Source organism: Coenobita brevimanus, chromosome 19 (genome assembly GCF_032717465.1).
Source record: "Coenobita brevimanus isolate Jiangsu-jjx chromosome 19, ASM3271746v2, whole genome shotgun sequence".
Taxonomy (NCBI): domain Eukaryota; kingdom Metazoa; phylum Arthropoda; class Malacostraca; order Decapoda; family Coenobitidae; genus Coenobita; species Coenobita brevimanus.
Window position 1 is genome coordinate 17,639,146 of NC_136972.1, and position 18,009 is coordinate 17,657,154.

The 18,009-nt window shown below is 43.1% G+C and overlaps 1 protein-coding gene across 1 annotated transcript in view; it reads right to left on the reverse strand.

Moving 5' to 3' along the window:
• Positions 1 to 4,491: 4,491 nt before the first annotated feature.
• Positions 4,492 to 18,009, reverse strand: part of LOC145391701 (uncharacterized) — a 66,925-nt gene continuing 53,407 nt past the window's right edge. Inside the window, exon 2 of the mRNA XM_080266241.1 lies at positions 4,492 to 4,635. Within this exon, the coding sequence (XP_080122367.1) occupies positions 4,492 to 4,635 (144 nt within the window). The remainder of the gene's footprint in view (positions 4,636 to 18,009) is intronic.

The following is an 18,009-nucleotide window of genomic DNA, read 5'->3' on the forward strand; positions in this document are numbered from 1 at the left end:
ACCACTTGCTGACTTTTATTTTCACTAATACGTGCCTTATTCATTCAACTGAGCGTCAGGATATCGCATCTCTATACACACGCTATGAATATTTGACTTAGAATATATTTCAGCACTTACAATAATTTGAACTTATATTATACCCGTAAGAATTTCCAATAATAATAATTATATAATTACGGGCCGTATTTATTGCACTGAGCGACAGAATATCGCATCATAAAACCCTCGCTATGTACGTTTCCACTTAGGGCATATTTATATACTTACATACAATTTTTGCACTTATGTTCTACCCGTATGCACTTTATACTAATATTTGGAGATCAACATGACTGATAATTTCACTGAACGTCTGTCTGTCGCATTTACCTCATATTTTCTGCGTCCTTTCGCATTCACACCATATTAGAATTGCATCAACGTGTGATATTCACTGAAACATGGGTGAATACAGAGACCCACGTCACACTGCACGCACTCATAGCGGATGTCCTTCCTCCGTGTCGTGAGTCTCACCTGGGAATTACTGCACACGTGACACCTGCGTTGGGGCCTAGGTCTGTTTGGCTGGGGAGGGATAGGAGTGGGGAAATGGCGGCTGGATATTCTCAGGGAAGTTTGTGCAATAGGGGCAGTGCGGGTGCGATGTTGGGGCCTTTCAACAGCGTACCTTGCAAAGATTTCTCTTGTGAGCTCCCTCACAAACCCTTCAAATGTTTCCTGAACTCCTGTTGTCATGGCGTGAAGGTGGTGGCAATTCAGAGCAGTGATATCTAGCAAGTGAAAGAACAGTTTCTTATACCACTTCATCGTGGTCCTGGCACACTCTACCGTCGATATCATGAAGTCTGACTGGTCCACGAGGCGCATGTTTATATTATAATCCATGACACACTCAGGTTTCCAAACACGACGCCTGTTCTCGCTACGGTAATCTATGGAATCAGTACGGTGCATCAAGGGACGGTGAACAGTGGACAAGAGGCTTACTTCTCTTTTGTGGTTCCACACAGTTGCAAGGATGTTGTTGGCTTTGAAGAAGACAACCTCATTTCTTGCAAGTTTCCGCCCTACCTTGGCCATGTGACGTCGGTTCACGTTTACGGTTCCACAGACTCCCGTTTCATGCGTGTGAAGATAACGAGCGAGAAGAGGGCTAGTGTACCAGTTGTCCAGGTAGAGAACGTGATCACGATGAAGGTAGTCTTCTATCATCGTCTTTACCACTGCTCCCGACAGTACAATACTTCGATCTTCTATTATGTCTGTCTGTGCACCGGTGTACAAGACTATGTCTTGCACGTATCCAGTCCTACAGTCGCACATAACAAAGATCTTGAACCCAAAACGGTGCCTTTTGCTGGGTATATACTGTCTAAATGAAATATTGCCTCTCCACAACACGAGACTCTCGTCTATGACGAGGTCTCTATAGGGATAGAATGAGGAACGAAAGGTTTGCCTGAGGTGATCAAAGATCAACCTAATTCGCCTCATTTTATCAGTGTTGTTTGCTGTTGCAGGATCATGAGGATCATAGAAATGGAGGCGACTTAGAATTTGTTGAAACCGATTACGGCTCATCACTTGACCAAATATGGGGGTAAACATAACAGGGTCCCTAGTCCAGTAAGCAGGAATTCTGTTCTTTCGTATAATACCCATCAAAAGGACCAGGGCAAAAAATAAGAACATTTCTGGAAGGGAGACAAGGTAATCATAGATGATAGAATGCCTACTCCTTGTTCCCAATCTTTCACTCTCTAGGCGCTGGGCGCTTGCAAACAGGTTGGTTTGGTATACAATCTGCTCAACAAATGCCTCACTGAAAAACAGGTGGAAAAAATCCAACCTGGTGGAATTACGGTGAATTCCTGGAGCAATGCAGCCAGATCGCCCCTGCTCAGTGAAGGGGTGAATGAGGGGAGAAAAATCACTCCCATCCTCCCAATTCCAAGACACAAATCCCTCGTCCCCATCATCCCCATCACCGTCTTCGTCTGGGTGGGGAGGAGATCCTGGTTGGGGAGGTGGGGGAGAAGGAGTGCGGAGGGCTTCCCCACTGTCACTCCTCTTCCCTCTGCCTTTACCCTTTTCCTTTCCCTTACCCTTACGGCCTTGAGGAACATTAGGGGGCTGTGGGGATGAAATAGGGGAATATTGGAGAGCAGAAGACGTGCTGGGGAGTGGTTCCTCCCCACCTTCCCCCTCCATGACAACACCACGTGCTTTCTCACGCACCCTAACTCGACCACGTGTTAGGGGATATTGGGGAGCATAAGACATGCTTGGGAGTGGTTGCTCCCCACCTTTCCCCTCCCTCACAACCCCACGTAATAAGGAACGCACCTGCACTGGCCCACGTGATCCATTACGCCGCCTCACACTATGTAGGGAGAGCAATGACTCACTCACGTCACTCTCACTTTCCCTAATCCTCCCTGGACTTTTCCTTTCACTCCCCACTCCCTCCACTTGACTTCCTAACTCCCCAAACAAAATGCTAGGCCCATACCTGCTCATACAACGTGGTGTGCGCTCTGGGCCATGATGAGTTATCACCTCACGTCCATACCACGTGGCAGCACGTCCCACGGCTCCATCCTCATCCTCGTCCTCGAATTCTGGTTCCGAATCACGTTGGGGATAGGGATAGGATGTTGCACGTGCCTTCTTTGCCTGCTGCCCCTCTCTAGCAGCACAGTAAGTCAGGTACTGCTGCTTCCTGGGAGAAGGAACTTCCTCGTCACTGCTGGTGGTTTCTTCCTCCTCTGGCTGCACATAATCCTTGTCCATATCCTCGTCGTCCAGTGGGGAATCACTGTCGCCTGTAAAGGTGTCCAGGGCAACTTGAATTTCGCTGTCTGAGAGACCTCTCTTAGCCATGTCTGAGCAGGACCGTTGCTACCAGGTGAGTGGACGAGTGGTGGGCTAGTGCGGGTCGCACGGGGTCGCCGAGTGTCCCTGCCTGGTGGCAGGTAGGGGAAGGTCATGCGAGGGTACATACCGCAAATCAAGCGCGAATTTTGAAAATTGTCGAAATTATGCACATTGCATTTGCACGACGTACTGGTACATCGCCGGGACTGGCAAATGCAAATCGTTGCAACGTACCCATACGTCGATGGGACGGGGCGGGTTAAAGTTGCCTCTGACCTTCAAAGGGATTTAGCACCTCTTTGTCTGCCTGGACCACTTTTCCTGTTTCTCCATCCTTGTCCCTTTGCAAAACATATCAGCCCAGGTTGTTGCCCAGGTTTTTGTCAATATCGTCATTTGTCCTTTCACCACCCCAAGGACCCTTATTTCAGACAATGGCAGAGAATACATCGAGTTTCTCTCATGGATATTTAGTGCCGTTAATGTCGACCAGTGCAGCACTGTAGCCTACCATCCTAGTTCCAATGGCTTGGTTAAACACCAATACAGGAAAATCCTTAACATCATGCGGCACTTCTGTGCTGCCCAGGCTTGCTGGCATGAACACATTCCCATGGTGGTGGCTGCCCTCAACTGTGCTATCTCCAAGTCCATCTCTGAGGCCCCTCACTTTGTTCTTTTTGGCATGGACAAGCGTCTCTTGTACAGCTTTCTTTCTTCTCACTTCGACGAATCTATGACGGTCAGAGTAGTTGCATTCCAGTCACTTTTTAAGAGAATTCACGACTCACTTGCCTTGTCTAAACGGGAGATGCTTTGTTACCACAAATGTCAGCTAAAAAAAAAAAAAAAAGCTAATGGACAGGGACATTGTTTATTCAATCAATCACATCCCCACATCTAAACTTTCCCCCAAATTTGAAGGCTCATGCCGTGTCCTCCGGTATGAGAAGGACAACAATGTCAAGTTTTGCATCTCCAGTCAGGGGAGAAGACACTGCACTAAGATAACCTTATGTAAGTTTCCAGTGGCTTGGATGTAGACACGCACCCCCATCAGAGTCAATCCCCCCTGCCCCTGCTACTCCTGACTCTACCCTTCTCCCTAGTCACTCTTACAAATTAAGAACCCGTGTCACCCCCCCCCCCAGTCGTTATTTGTAGCCAGCCCAGTCACAACAGTCCACCTATGCCCATGTTCTGTGCCTTAGAATGTACTAATTTTTGTTACTTTATTGAGGATGTGCTATTCCTTTGTGCCTTGTTCTGTGTCTTCAGCCACACAATTTCTTTTGTTTCTCAGGTACCTCATGTTTCTTGCCAGGAGTTTTACAAGCTGGGGTGGTCAGCTCATCAGTAGCGACTGAGCATTTTGAGTCACATACGATTTCAGTGTTATTAGTGTGTAAGTATAGGAATTATTACAATTAAGTAAAGCATCTCCAAACATTGGATTTATTCAGAAGAGATGCTCATTTGATTAATTTTTAAACATTAGTCTTCGAGCACCGCCATGCCAAATCCAAGTCAGTCAGTCATGGCTAGGCACCTGTACTGTAGGATGAGGACATACACGCATGTGGACTCTGTGCTACTGGTGGAAAGAAACTAAGCTCTGTGTAGAAGCACCTTACTTTCTCCAAAGACTGCATCAAGTTTCGTTGGTAATCTACATTCCAACAGAAGCTGTTGCTGTAGAGCTGATGCATTCATAAATGACTGTGAGTATCGGTTAACGTTTGCTTTAGAGAGCTGGAAAAGGGGATTGAATTTGCTTCCAGATGGGTGCAACACATCCACTGTAATGAAGGATGAATGCATGCAGACAGTTCAGAAAAGCAGTGACAATTGAAACAGCGATGGAAAATGGATAAAGAAGCAATAATGTTGTGAAAAGAGAAGTTGACAGGAGTCAGTGAGAGGAGAAGAGTTGATAAGACGAAATGTCTTAGACTTCAACTACAGAAGAGCTGTGTGTGTGGGTTTGCCCCACACATGCGAGGTGTACTCTGTATGCAGGCGAATAAAACCCCAGTACAAAGTCAACAATTGTGGAATGGGATAAAGGAGGCATGGAACTGGCTTAGCACGCCAAATCTCTTGGAAATAATTTTTTCAACAGAACTGATGTGATCTTTCCATGATAGGTCCAGGAAGAATGAAACCCCAAAGATATTGTAAGAGGATGAGGGACTGAGCTGTGTACATATTCCTGACAAAGAGTCTGGAGGATCGAAAGGTTTAATAGACGAATTTTTGATGCACTGAAAACAACAAGGTTTCTTTTACGGAAATCAGTTATATAAGCCAAGACAAAAATGAGGTGTGCCATAGCGTTCAATGATTGTTGATGCAACTGTTATGATGGACACTGTGAAAAGTGGATGCAACGGTGAAGCAGCAGCTAAAGAGCGACCAATAAGGAAGCTAGAGATGAAGGCAATGATAGAGGGCAGTTTGGAAATTAGAGATTTATGCCAGACTTAGCAGTGAGTCCTTACAAATATCACAAACAATAGCAAAGCTTTCATCAAAGTCCCAAAACTAGGATGACTAGGACCCAGAAAGGAAGGTGAGATTGTCACCTGTGGAGTGTCCCTGGCGGAACCCTTACTGGTGGCCAGAAAGATTATGATAGAAAAGGTTTACATATATCTTAAAAAGAATAGACAGGAAAATTACAGAAATACAAGATCTTATCACAGCTCGGTGATCGTTTGAGGCCGGGAATGTTCACTCATCTTTTAGACAGGATGAATGAGAGCAAATTTGCAGTAAGATGGAAAGTTGAAAATCAACTGGCATGGGCAATAAAGTTTACCGAAGCAGGCTGTCAGCACAGAATCACAATTCTTGAGAACAACAGGAGGGACCCATCAGACCCGTATACCTTGTTAGAACTGAGACCAGTGAGGTGAGAAAGGACTGTACATCAACCGAAGAAATTTTAATGTCTGCAGTGTGGAAGCCAGAGAGGTGACGTGATGGGGGAACAGCACCAGAATCGCCGCAAGTGGAACTGGAAGAGCAGTGGGCGAAGAGTTTTGCCTATTCAGGAGAAGAAACAGCCATAGAGCCATCAGAGCAGAAAAGGGGAGGGAAGGAGGATGAATTAAACTTGTTAACAAGTTTTTTTTTTTTTTGCAAGCTGTCAGAAGCAGCAGATAAAATCCGAGTCAGAGAGCTCAGACTATTTAGTATGAATGAAATTATTCTTAGCAGAGCGAAGAAAATAATTAATATGATTCTGGACAAGTATAAAAAAGACAAGATTCTGGGTGGGCAGGTGCCAGCACCTTTTGTAGGCCTCCTCCTTCTTGTGAACAGCAGGAGAGGGAGCATGATTACACAACGTTTTGTTGAATTAGTCAGAAGGTAAGAGAAACGAATGTATGCTTTCTTGCCCGTAATGTAGGAAGCAGACTCAGATGGCTTTCATCCATGAAATCAATCATTATTTTACGGAATATCATAGCTCCAAAGTGGCACAACGGCACTTCCTGGGAGGGTGCACAAGCCTTACCGGAGTGATAGTACAAATTAAGGTGATAAGGCTGTGATGGAAGGAGCACAACAGAAAAAAGATTAACAAAAAAATAAAAGCAGAAAATTTAGTTGTAAGGAAAAGGTCAGCTATGCTGGAACTCTTTCCAAGGCAGATAACAATACAAGAAGGGTCCTGTACAAGCTGCTCTAGGCCATTAAGGATAAAAGAAAGTGTGGGCTTGTTCACCAGGTGATTCAGTGAATGACGAGGAGCAGCAAAGGGTGTGGTGAACATGATATCTCCAAAGCTGGTAATTCAAGGATGCAGACTTAAGAAAAAGAAGAAATGGAAATTATTGTCTGAAAAGTAAGACAATGAATTTTGCATAATCAGTAGAAATAGGGAAAATGTAAACAAAACATACATATTTAGTTCGAGAAAAGAGCTTCGTGGCCCTACTGTGCTGCAAAGCACTTGCCTAAATGAGAACCATATTTGAACAGCTACCACCGCCAGCACTATAGCTACCACCACCACCACCACCACAGATACCATCACCATGGTTACCAGCATCACCATCACCACCACCACAGCTAATACCACCTACAACCATGACCACCACCACTACCACCCCAATCACCACAGCTACCACCACCACCATCATCACCACTGCTACCCCCAGTATTACCAAAACAGCTACCATTACCATCATCACAGCTACCATCAGCAACAGCACCACCACCACCATCACAGCTACCACGAACACCATCATCATCACAGCTACTACCATCACCATCACAGCTACAACAACCACCATCATCATCACAGCTACCACCACAACCATCACAACTACCACAACCACCATCATCATCACAGCTACCACCACAATCATCACCACCATCACAGCTCACACCGCTACCAACACCACAGTACCACCATTTTCTGCTGAATAAAATCGTCTTTTCATGGCATCAATAAAGTAATGGACATCAGTATGTCGATGTAAAGTCATAAAAAAAGTATCGTTACCCCAGAAATGTTCGATGCTAAACGAACGTTAGCTGGGCTATGTGGGTGGGTCCTTGCTGTTCGCCCCTACCCCATCTAGTGTTGCCATATCACAAGCCCAATGCAAGAGTTGGACTAATGAGCAAGAATGAGCCATATGGCGGGCAAATATATAGGACAAATTTGCGTTACTCTGAGCGCCCTGCTGGGGATTAATAATGAAACTCGGCAGGTTTATTATTTTTCTACTATTCAACACTTATTATCTATAGAATACAACAAATAAATTATTTTGAAGGGTATTAAATATATAGGCATCGACTGTTTTTTTTTATGATAGTCTAGCAGGGATGCACAAGATCATTTGTTTGCTTTAGATGGGTGGTTAAATGCTTCAGATGGATGCTTCATACGTCTAGAGGCTGTTCTGGACGCTGGGGGTGGTTATACAAAATATTAAAGCAATGAGACTGATCATGTATTATTATCTTCCTTCTACTCAACATTTAATATATGTAGAAAGCAAGACATATCATTATTACCTTAAAAATTTACTAACTTGGCTTGTATCGGCTGAAGTACTATCATACGTCTGGCATGGGTGCACATACTCATTGCCCGTCTGCATGTGTGTTGCCGACTTCAGACCATTCGGTTACATTTTTTTATTAAATGAATTCAGTGCTGGATAATAAAGCGTATTGTAACTATGCACAGATTCCAAACGATTTAATTGGTTTTTATTACCTCTAGCACAAATTCTAATATCTGTCTCACATAACCGACATTGACGGGTCTGCGGTATAAACTTTCCTGTTCCGTCATTCCACAACACTTCGTCATTGTGTCATAGTGCATAGCTCTGAAGAGTGATGATAGTTTTTCTTATGACTGTACAACACCCTTGCCCTACCTGTACACCAGAGGTACGAAACTCCGCGGAAATGCCTTGCCACCTCTTCACAATGCATGTATTGTAACACCAATGGTGAAAAATAATTGGAGTCAAACCCCCTCTTCAGAAAGTACTACGCAATATGAAACTGAAACTGGCTTATCTGGGATCCAGTTCCCGCCATCCTGCCAAGTTTTATCAAAAGCCTTTTTCCAATTATGGCTGCAGTAAACACACACACACACACACACACACACACACACACACACACACACAAGAAGAAGTTTTAAGCAAGACTTGTTCAAACAGAAAAGAAAAATTAGAGCAAGAATGCACACAATCAGCTGATCGTTTGTTTAGTCTACAACTGCCCCAGGGAATGTAAGTACTATATGTGCTTCTAGTACTGCAAAATGACCACATACTTTAGTAAAGCAAATCTGGAAAAGAAAAGGGATAAAGGTAGAAAGCAGAACGATGATTTCTACCAAGAACTGGTTGAAATGGAGACTCACAATAAACTGGTGGAACGAGTACACAGGCCAGAGATGCCTTTTCAAAATGAGATTGATGAAATTAAGAAACAGATGCACTTGCAAAAGGAAGAAATAGAAAAATTAGGAAAGGAAGTCAGCAAGAAAGACACAACCATAGATGAGCTGACAGTAGAATTGGGTTCACTTAGGAGAAATATTTGTGAAACGGCAAGTACAGTAGTCAACCACGAGAGTATTATGGAAGAGTTCAAAAATGATACAGAGATGATTAGGCAAGTAAGCAGTCTGATAGACCAGAGCAGTGATGTTGAGGAGAAGATAACACAGGTGAATGAAGCTGTGCAAAGCTACAAAAATTATGTGGAAACCACTTATGCTGAAATGGTGAAAGTAAGGAAAGACTTAGAAACAAGGGTGGAAGAAAAAAGCATTAAAAAAGAAGTGAAAAGAATAATCCAAAACAAACCTAAGTTAGTCAGAGATTCAGTAGATATCAACAAATCTATAGTAATCACTGGTATAGAAGAGGAAGAAGTAAAAAACAAGATCTCAAGAGACAAAAAGGAGATAGCAAATGTAATGAGCATAATGAAAGAAGTATCAGAGGAAATCTGTAGTAAAGACATAGAGGAACACAAAAGGTTAGGGAAATACGAGAGAAGCAAGTCAAGACCCCTAAAGGTAACCTTCCAGAGTGTAAACACCGTGGAGGAGATACTAAAAAAATACAAAGAATCTTACGGAAAAAGTGGAGTTCAAAAATGTATGGATAAAAAGATGCCTAATACAAGAGGAACTGGAATTACTGAAAGAGAATAGGGAGGAAGCAAAAACAAAAAATGAGGGAAGATCAGAAGAGGAGAAGAATACATTATTTTTTTTTTTTACAGAGTAATAGGATTGCGGGTACGAAAGTGGTACATAAACAGGAGGGAATAAAAAGGAGGAAGGTAGTAGAACCAAGTCATGACAAGTATATAAACAAGATGATTTTGTTGATGTACTCAAATGTGGATGGAATGGTATCTAAATTATTAGAGATGAATGATTATGTCAGAGAAAATGAACCACATATAATATGCCTAACTGAAACAAAATTAACACCAAGGATATCAAATGACATCCTAAACTTAGAGGAATATAATATATGGAGAAGAGATAGGAACTTAAAAAAAGGAGAAGGAATTATAATATTTACTAAGAAAAATCTAAAAGTCAAAGAAATAGAACTAGATATACCCTCACAAGTAGAACTGATTGCAGTAGAGATCAATACATCTGAAGGGAAAATAATTGTAGCCAATTTGTACATGCCACCCAGATCAAACACATAGGAAAGAGACGAATATGAGGACCTGACAGAGAATACGATTCAGAGTTTAAGAGCATTACTACATAAAATGGAAGAGAAATCGGAAAGAATTATACTAACTGGAGATTTTAATACAAATATAAATTGGAATACTCTAGATATAATAAGCCAAGAAAGCCGTTGGGACCAAAAGCACCTGGATCTCGTGCAAGAGTTTTTCCTAACGCAACATGTATGGGAAAGCACAAGAAAAAGAGGACTCGATGTACCCTCAATGCTAGATCTCATATTTACTAGGCAAGAAAACGATATTGACAATTTAATATATCACCCACCATTCGGCAAAAGCGACCATGCAGTACTAAATTGCAACTTCAGGATAGCACATGACATAGTTAACAGCAATGAAAGTTACAAAAAAAGCCTAAACTATAAAAAGGGAAACACTCATGACCTAAAGAAGTACTTCATCGAAATTGATTTGGGGAAAGGAGCTTAGAGGACAAGATTTCAATGCTATATATAAAAAATTCTGTGAACTCTATGAAATAGGAGTCCAGAAGTACATCCCACAGCACAAAAAAGCAGAAAAGAAAAAGAAATGGTTCAATACAGAATGTAAAAAATCAAAAGAAAAAAGAGATTTGTTGTTGAATAGATACAGAAGACACAATAGTGAAAGGGCATATAATAATTACAAATAGGCAAGAAACGATTATACAAGAATAAGGAGGGAAGCCCAAAAACAGTTTGAGGATATCACAAAAAAAAGGTAGTGATCAACCGAAGCTATTTTACAGCTACATCAAAAGCAAAACCAAAGTAAAAGATACAATACAATCCATTACGGACGAGAGAATCACCTGTACACAAGAGAAGGATATCTGTGAAGCACTAAACAATAAATTCCAATCAGTTTTTACAGAGAAAAAAAATTTTGAGAGGGATTATGTGGAACATGCATGCCCACACATGCTACCAGATATACAAACATCAGAAAAACTAATACAGGAGGAGCTAAGTAAATTAAACAAAGGAAAAGCAAATGGTCCTCATGAAATTTCATGTTGGGTACTACGTGAATGCGCAGAGGAGTTAAGCAAATCATTATTTTTAATTTTCAAGAAATCCTTGAGTCAAGGTAAACTACCTGATATTTGGAAGAAAGCAAACATTGTTCCCATATTCAAGAAAGAGAATAGACAAAATCCATTCAACTACCAACTAGTATCACTAACCAGTGTTGTAAGCAAGGTATTAGAAATGCTTATAAGAAAAGCTTGGGTAAATCATCTAGAAGAACACAATATGATAACAGAAAGACAGTTTGGTTTCAGAAAAGGAAAATCTGTTGACCTACTATGACAGAATAACAGACACAATACGGGAAAGAGAAGGATGGGTGGACAGTATCTATTAAGATTTCAAGAAAGCATTTGACACAGTACCACACCAAAGACTTTTATGGAAACTGTACCATCAAGGAGGAATTCGAGGCAAAGTGTATTGTTGGATGCAAGAGTTTCTCATAAGAAGAGAAATGAGAACAGTACTCGGGGGAAATTACTCATCATGGAAAGAAGTGACTAGTGGAGTACCACAAGGCTCAGTGCTGGCACCAATCATGTTTTTAGTGTATATAAATGATATAGACAGAAACACTGGAAATGAAAACTATCTAAATATGTTTGCAGATGATGCAAAAATACAAAGGAGAACTACTAACACAGACTGTTGTAAAGAGCTACAAGAAGAATTAAATAAACTTCATGAATGGAGTAATACATGGCAAATGGAATTCATTGTGGACAAGTGTCATGTAATCAAGTTTGGTAAAAGTGGAAAAAGACCTGATTGGGATTATACGTTAGGAAATAAAACCCTACACACATCAGAAAGAGAGAAGGACCTAGGTATGATTATCAGTAACAGACTATCTCCGGCTGACCACACCAGTGAGAAGGTACGGAACATGTATACACTGCCTTCAAATATGAGAATAGCATTCACATACATACTGTAAATGAAGACATGTTAAGATAGAAAGTAACAACACTCATCAGACCAACCCTTGAGTATGCATCAGTACTCTGGAGTCCTCATCTCAAAAAACACATAGACAAGATTGAAAAAGTTCAAAGGGCCGCTACAAGATGGGTACCAAGCTAAAGGGATTTAAGCTTTGAAGAAAGACTAAATAAACTGAATCTACCAACACTACAGGATAGAAGGAAAAGAGGTGACATGATTATGCTATATAAATGCATATCAGGGAAGGAGAAAATAGACATAAATGATTACTTAACCTATGGGGAAGCATCAGCAAGAGGACACTGCAAAAAACTGCATAAGAAGAGAGGTGATAAAGACTTAAGGAAATTTAGTTTCCCAAATACAGCAGTTGAGCAGTGGAATGCACTACCGAATGAAACAGTGTGTGCCAAAACAATTCACAGTTTTAGGGATATTTACGATAAATATGGTTTAAGACACGGGGCAGTACGAGCTTGACTCATTCCTGTAAAGATACAGTTAGGTAAGAATAATTAGAGAAGAACACACACACGCACGCACTCACGCACAGACACACGCACGCGCGCGCGCTTAGGATTATACAGTGGGGCACCAATTTTCGCGCCTAATTGGGTCCAAAAATAATGCGCGAAAGTGGAATTAGCGAAAGTTGGGGCATTGTCTTTATGGCAAAAAGGCTAATTGGTTCCCGGTTATCCTAAAGTAACATCAGATTTTCATTTTCACTTGCAATACAGTACATCAAATCACTATTGTACATTGCATTGTGAGATACAAACAATAAAAACTGTACAGTACACATTATATGAGGAGAAACATACCACAGAGACCAGGTTGAGGTGTTTAATGGATGTTGGGGGTAAGTATCCGAGGCGCGTGGCGGGCTTATTTAGCCACGCCAGACGTATTGGCGCCACCTCTTGCTGCCTCGCTACCACTCTCTCTCTCTGCCTCCTCAGATGCAACTTGATGCAACACTTCCACTCTGTGCTGAATTTCCCTTTGTGCTAGGTTCTCTTGAACAAATCCATCGAAATCTTCATCCAGGTTAAGCTCCTCTATGGCACTGCCAGTAGGGATAGCACCATGGTCGGCTGCCCCCTCGGCTTCCAATGGTACTTCCACCTCCGTTATTTCCTTAGTCTTCTCCAGGTCACTTTTTATCACCACCACTGCCTCCCGGCCCTCCCCCCACACCACCAGGCTCTCCCCCCACACCACCAGGCCCTTTCCCCACACTACCAGGTATAGTAGAGGCCATTGAACCGTGAGAATCCAACACATTGGAGCTAGCACGCTCGTACACAATGGCGGGAATGGGTGGACAGAGTGTTGACATGACGTCATTCAAGATGGCGGTGGGTTGCGGGCGGGCGGTGCAGTAAATTCAAAGTTCAAAATATTGTCCCAAACCCAAAATTTGTGCGCGAAAATCGATTTTTTTCAAGCGAAAGTGGAAGTTAGGGAATATTTGGTGCATGCTGCGAAAGTGGATTCCGCGAATCCTGCTGTAGCGAAAGTTGGTGCACTACTGTAGTATATTAGATGACAGGATAACCAAAGCCAGAGAGTAGAGAATTCTTAAGATTCAGTTTCAGGTACGTGAAAACAAGAAATGGTGTTGTGTATGTAATTGTCACTGAAGTAAGTACAGAGAAAGTAGGAAGATACAGGGAAGGATACGCCATTTATTGCCTTATACAGCTGAGTCTCACTGAGAAGCAAAATGTAAGGTTTGAAGGAAGAGAGATGGATTTCAACGGAGAGGGATTTAAAGAAAAATTCATGAATATTGCAGAGATGAATGGGAAGAGTGTGAGACAATAGTTCTAGGCAACTTGCTTGGTCGTCACTGGGAGAGGGGTGGATGGTGGAGGGATTTATGGTGGCCCTCTAGGGACTCCGAGGCAGAGTATTTGGTCTCTACTTTCAGAATTTTAATTAAAATGTGCAAAATGTGCAAGCAGTTTAATGTAGACAGTTAGAGGAAAATGTATATAAGACCATGCTGGCCTACTCTGCGTGCTATTGAACACTGTAAAAGGTCAACAAAGGAGGATGTTCAGGAACCAATCCTAACTGCTCCTGTAACGGGAGCCCCAGGTCTCCCTATCACCAGCTTTCCATCCACTTTGGGAGCACCACCCTGCTCGACTAGTGCTACACTCTGTATACAGACAAATTTGCAGGGTTTCAGTTAAAACTGTTGTATTAATGACAGAAGTATAATCGCCTATGAAAATGTTAATTGGGAAGATTTCGACCTGACTTGCAACCTCTTCATATACTGATGAAAAGACTTAGTTGAACGAAAGTTGTGGTATTTTCGCAGTATCCAATAATCTTTATATGCGCGTATAAAACAATACTTTCCTGTTAAAAAATCCAGAGCACTATGATATCAGGATACAAGAGTTTTTATGAATTATTTGAAAAATGAAGATGATATTAACGGTTTAAATCGGCATCAGTGAACCATAACATAATTTTGAATTGCAGATACAAGCCTTGTCTAATCTAAAAGCAGCATTTCTTCAGCTAAAGGGTGAAAGACATCTCCTTTCTGTAGATGTGGTTCCTCCCCCTATGCTTTTACCGAGATGGCGGACAGGCAGACATCTCAGACAATGAGATGGGTATCTGTAGTTGTCCATCTGAACCCTTTCATGCATTGCCATTCTTTTCTAGCGCAGTCCTTAACACTTGCGAACAAACACACGAAGTTTATTTTTGCTTATGCAAACTTTTGCCTCGGGCTTGGTTACTTCAGTGTGAGGTTTTCTTTAATGCCCGGAAAACTTTCATTTCGATGAACTTTAAAACTTGACTGTTTTTGTCAAAACATGTTCCTGGCGACCATTATTCAGTGCAGTATAAGATTCTTCTAGGTATAGCTTACCCAGCTGCTTATCTGCGATTTCTAGTCATTGTTTGGGCTTCAGGCTGTGCGAGTAATAGCTCTTAAAATAAAATGACTACCGTTATATTATCCTAAGAATATATGAGACGAATATAACTTACCAAACTGTATCACAGACATTATGGATTTTGAAGACCAGGGATCATCTGCAAACTTGGTGTAGATTTCTTCTCACCGCATTAGCCTTCAAATTTCCCCCTTTACTTTAATTTCAAATTGTATAAATATGGTCAGTAGCTACTAACCAACAAACTACTGGATTTATAGTTCAAGGTCTTCAAATTTTTCAGCCTTAACAGACGGACAGGCAGACAACGGCATACAGAAAGAGGCAGACATGTCACCATATGTATTCCCTACTCACTGTACATGCAGTGGTTATTGTTGTTGTTGTGCTCCACGGATTGATTGAAAAGTATACCTAACTGGCTACAGGCTAAGGTTGTCCTTCCTCTGCAGTCCACCTTCCTCGTGTAGGGAGGACAGGGAGACAGTTCATGGACGTTTATATAATGGAGTAGTTGAGCCACCGGTTATGTTTGTGCCACAAAGTGAAGGTGTCTCCCTGCAGCTCCAGCATGAACGATAAAAGCCATAGGTAATTTTACTAAATGCGCTGATACTTACATAATATGGAATATTAATCTACAAGAAAATATTAACGTGCCCACCGCATAAATAAGCTGGTAAGGAAGAAGCATCAGGAAGATTTCTGAGTACAGTAGATAGTAAGACGACTCCTAATACCTCAGTGTTGGCCACAGAAAAAAAAGATAGTAAAGAACTAGGTGCCAGGAACCTTTCTGTATCCCACGGAAAAATAGAACCTCACCTCCTTCACAAAGGGGCGTAGCCAGAAAGTTCACAAGGGGGGGAGGGCAGAGAAAGATGCCTATAGATTCTTGAAAAGGTGGTGGGCGGCGATCGAAGTGAACCTGTACAGCTGGGGAGTCGGGGGAGCACTGTGTGCCCCGCCAGGAAATTTTTTGAAAATTAAGTACTTTTAGGGGCTTTCTGAGGCCAATGAAGGTATGTATTGGATTATTTAGATGATAACTCATCATAGTGAAAATGGCGAAAAATAGACCAAGAAAATGATTTTGGCTGACAAAAGAAGCTTTTATAATGATCCTCCCCACTGTAGGGGGTCACCTTGACGTGGTGGTGGGGCTTGAAGCATGGTTGGCAGTGCCACGTACTTGGGAGGCAAGCCTACCTTTGTAGGGTTTGGCATTTGTCGGCCTTGTGGACCAAGCACCCCCTACATCACTGGTAGAGGAGGCCTACTGGTGATGTAAGTCCCTGCCCATTTGCCATCGAGGGCGGGACTGTTGCCTCCCCACGTGTTTGCCGTGCGTGGCGTCCCGTAATGCTGGGAGACGGGAGTCCTGGTGGTTGAGCGATGCTGCATGGTGCGCCCTGCATCTAGCAATACACCTCTTTGGTCTCTTATTCTGGCTAGACGGGTGGCCTGGTTGGGCCCGACCAGGTCAATCGGCTGGTCACTGGCTAGCCATCCAGGCTAGTTACCTAGTGGCTTTAGGGTCAAGCGGGCACTGGGGGACCTGGTGGCTCCTATCGTCCTGGAGTCACCCTTGTCAGGGTTCCTTGGTGGTTACCTGCGTATACTTCCCCACTACCTCTGGGGTCGCCAGTGGTGCTTTCCCTGGCATATGGCCTCCCCTTGTTGGGCTCCATGGTGGGTGGAGGGGTGGGGGAATGAAGGTTGTTCTCTTTGATTATGGCTTCGAAAATTTCTGCAGCTGACGACCCTGGTTCCGTCCCTGACCATCCTTTTCAGTCTCCCTCTTGTGCGCCTCCTGTGCCTCAGGCTGGTGAGGCCCATATTGCCACCCTAGAACCATACCTGCCTGGTTCCAGTGGTTTGCGGCCAGTGGCCACTACAAAGAAGAGCCGGCAACAGACAACAACATATTGTGGACATGCCCGTGAGGTCCTGCCGTGTGTCTTTGAGAGGGTTGATTTCGCAAGGTACTACACCATTCGTACTTTGGATGGTCAGCCTATTGCGAATTTGGACATTTTTACTGTTCATCGGCGCATTATGTCAATCTGTAGAAGAGAGCCAAAGATTTCACCTCAGGGGGATGGTAGCCTACTAGTGGAGGTTACATCCCCTGAAGAGGGTTCCCGGCTGGCTGCCCAGTGTAAGGACCCGGATGCGCTGTTTACTTGTGTTCCTCATGCTTTTTTCAATCAATGTCGAGGTGTTGTTTTCTCCAAAGACTTACTTCGTTACAGTGAAGAGAAGCTGCTTGAAGAACTCCAGGTCCACAGGGTGGTTAAAGTGGAGAGGTTTCGGAAGAAGGTTGATGGTGTACTTACCCCAACTCCATCCTTGTTGCTGACATTCGACTGTACTGCTCTGCCTTCATCCATCAAGGTGGCTTGGTTGTCCCTTAGGGTCAAACCCTTTGTACCAAACCCACGACGCTGCTACCACTGTCAGATGTACGGGCATGTTGGGCGAGTCCGTCGTCGTTTGCAACAGGGCCTCCCAGTGGTGTGTGTCAGTTGTGGAGAATCCACTCATGCAGGACAGGACTGTCCTGGACCTGTTTGTTGTTTGCACTGTGGCGAGGCACATCCTGCTTCATCTAAAGACTGTGCCCGGTTTTGCTTGGAGAAGAAGATCCTCCTCATCCGTAATCGTGACAAAATAAGCTTTTCTGAGGCCAGGAGTAGAGCCATGTCATCTGTTTTCCGTAATGGAGTGTCTTATGCGTCAGTTTTGTCCGGTCATAGCCGTCCTCATCGACCTGTCCAGTAGCAGACTCGAGTTCCTCCTGTTGTGTCAGCTCCTATGCCTTCATCTGTTGATCCCATGCCAGTGCAACAATCTCCCGCACTTGAGACGGTTGCCGCTACAGTTCAAGACTCGACCTCTACATCTATGGTATCCCCTGTTAGTCATGGTGCACATTCTTCATTCGCTAAACGTCATCGTGGTTC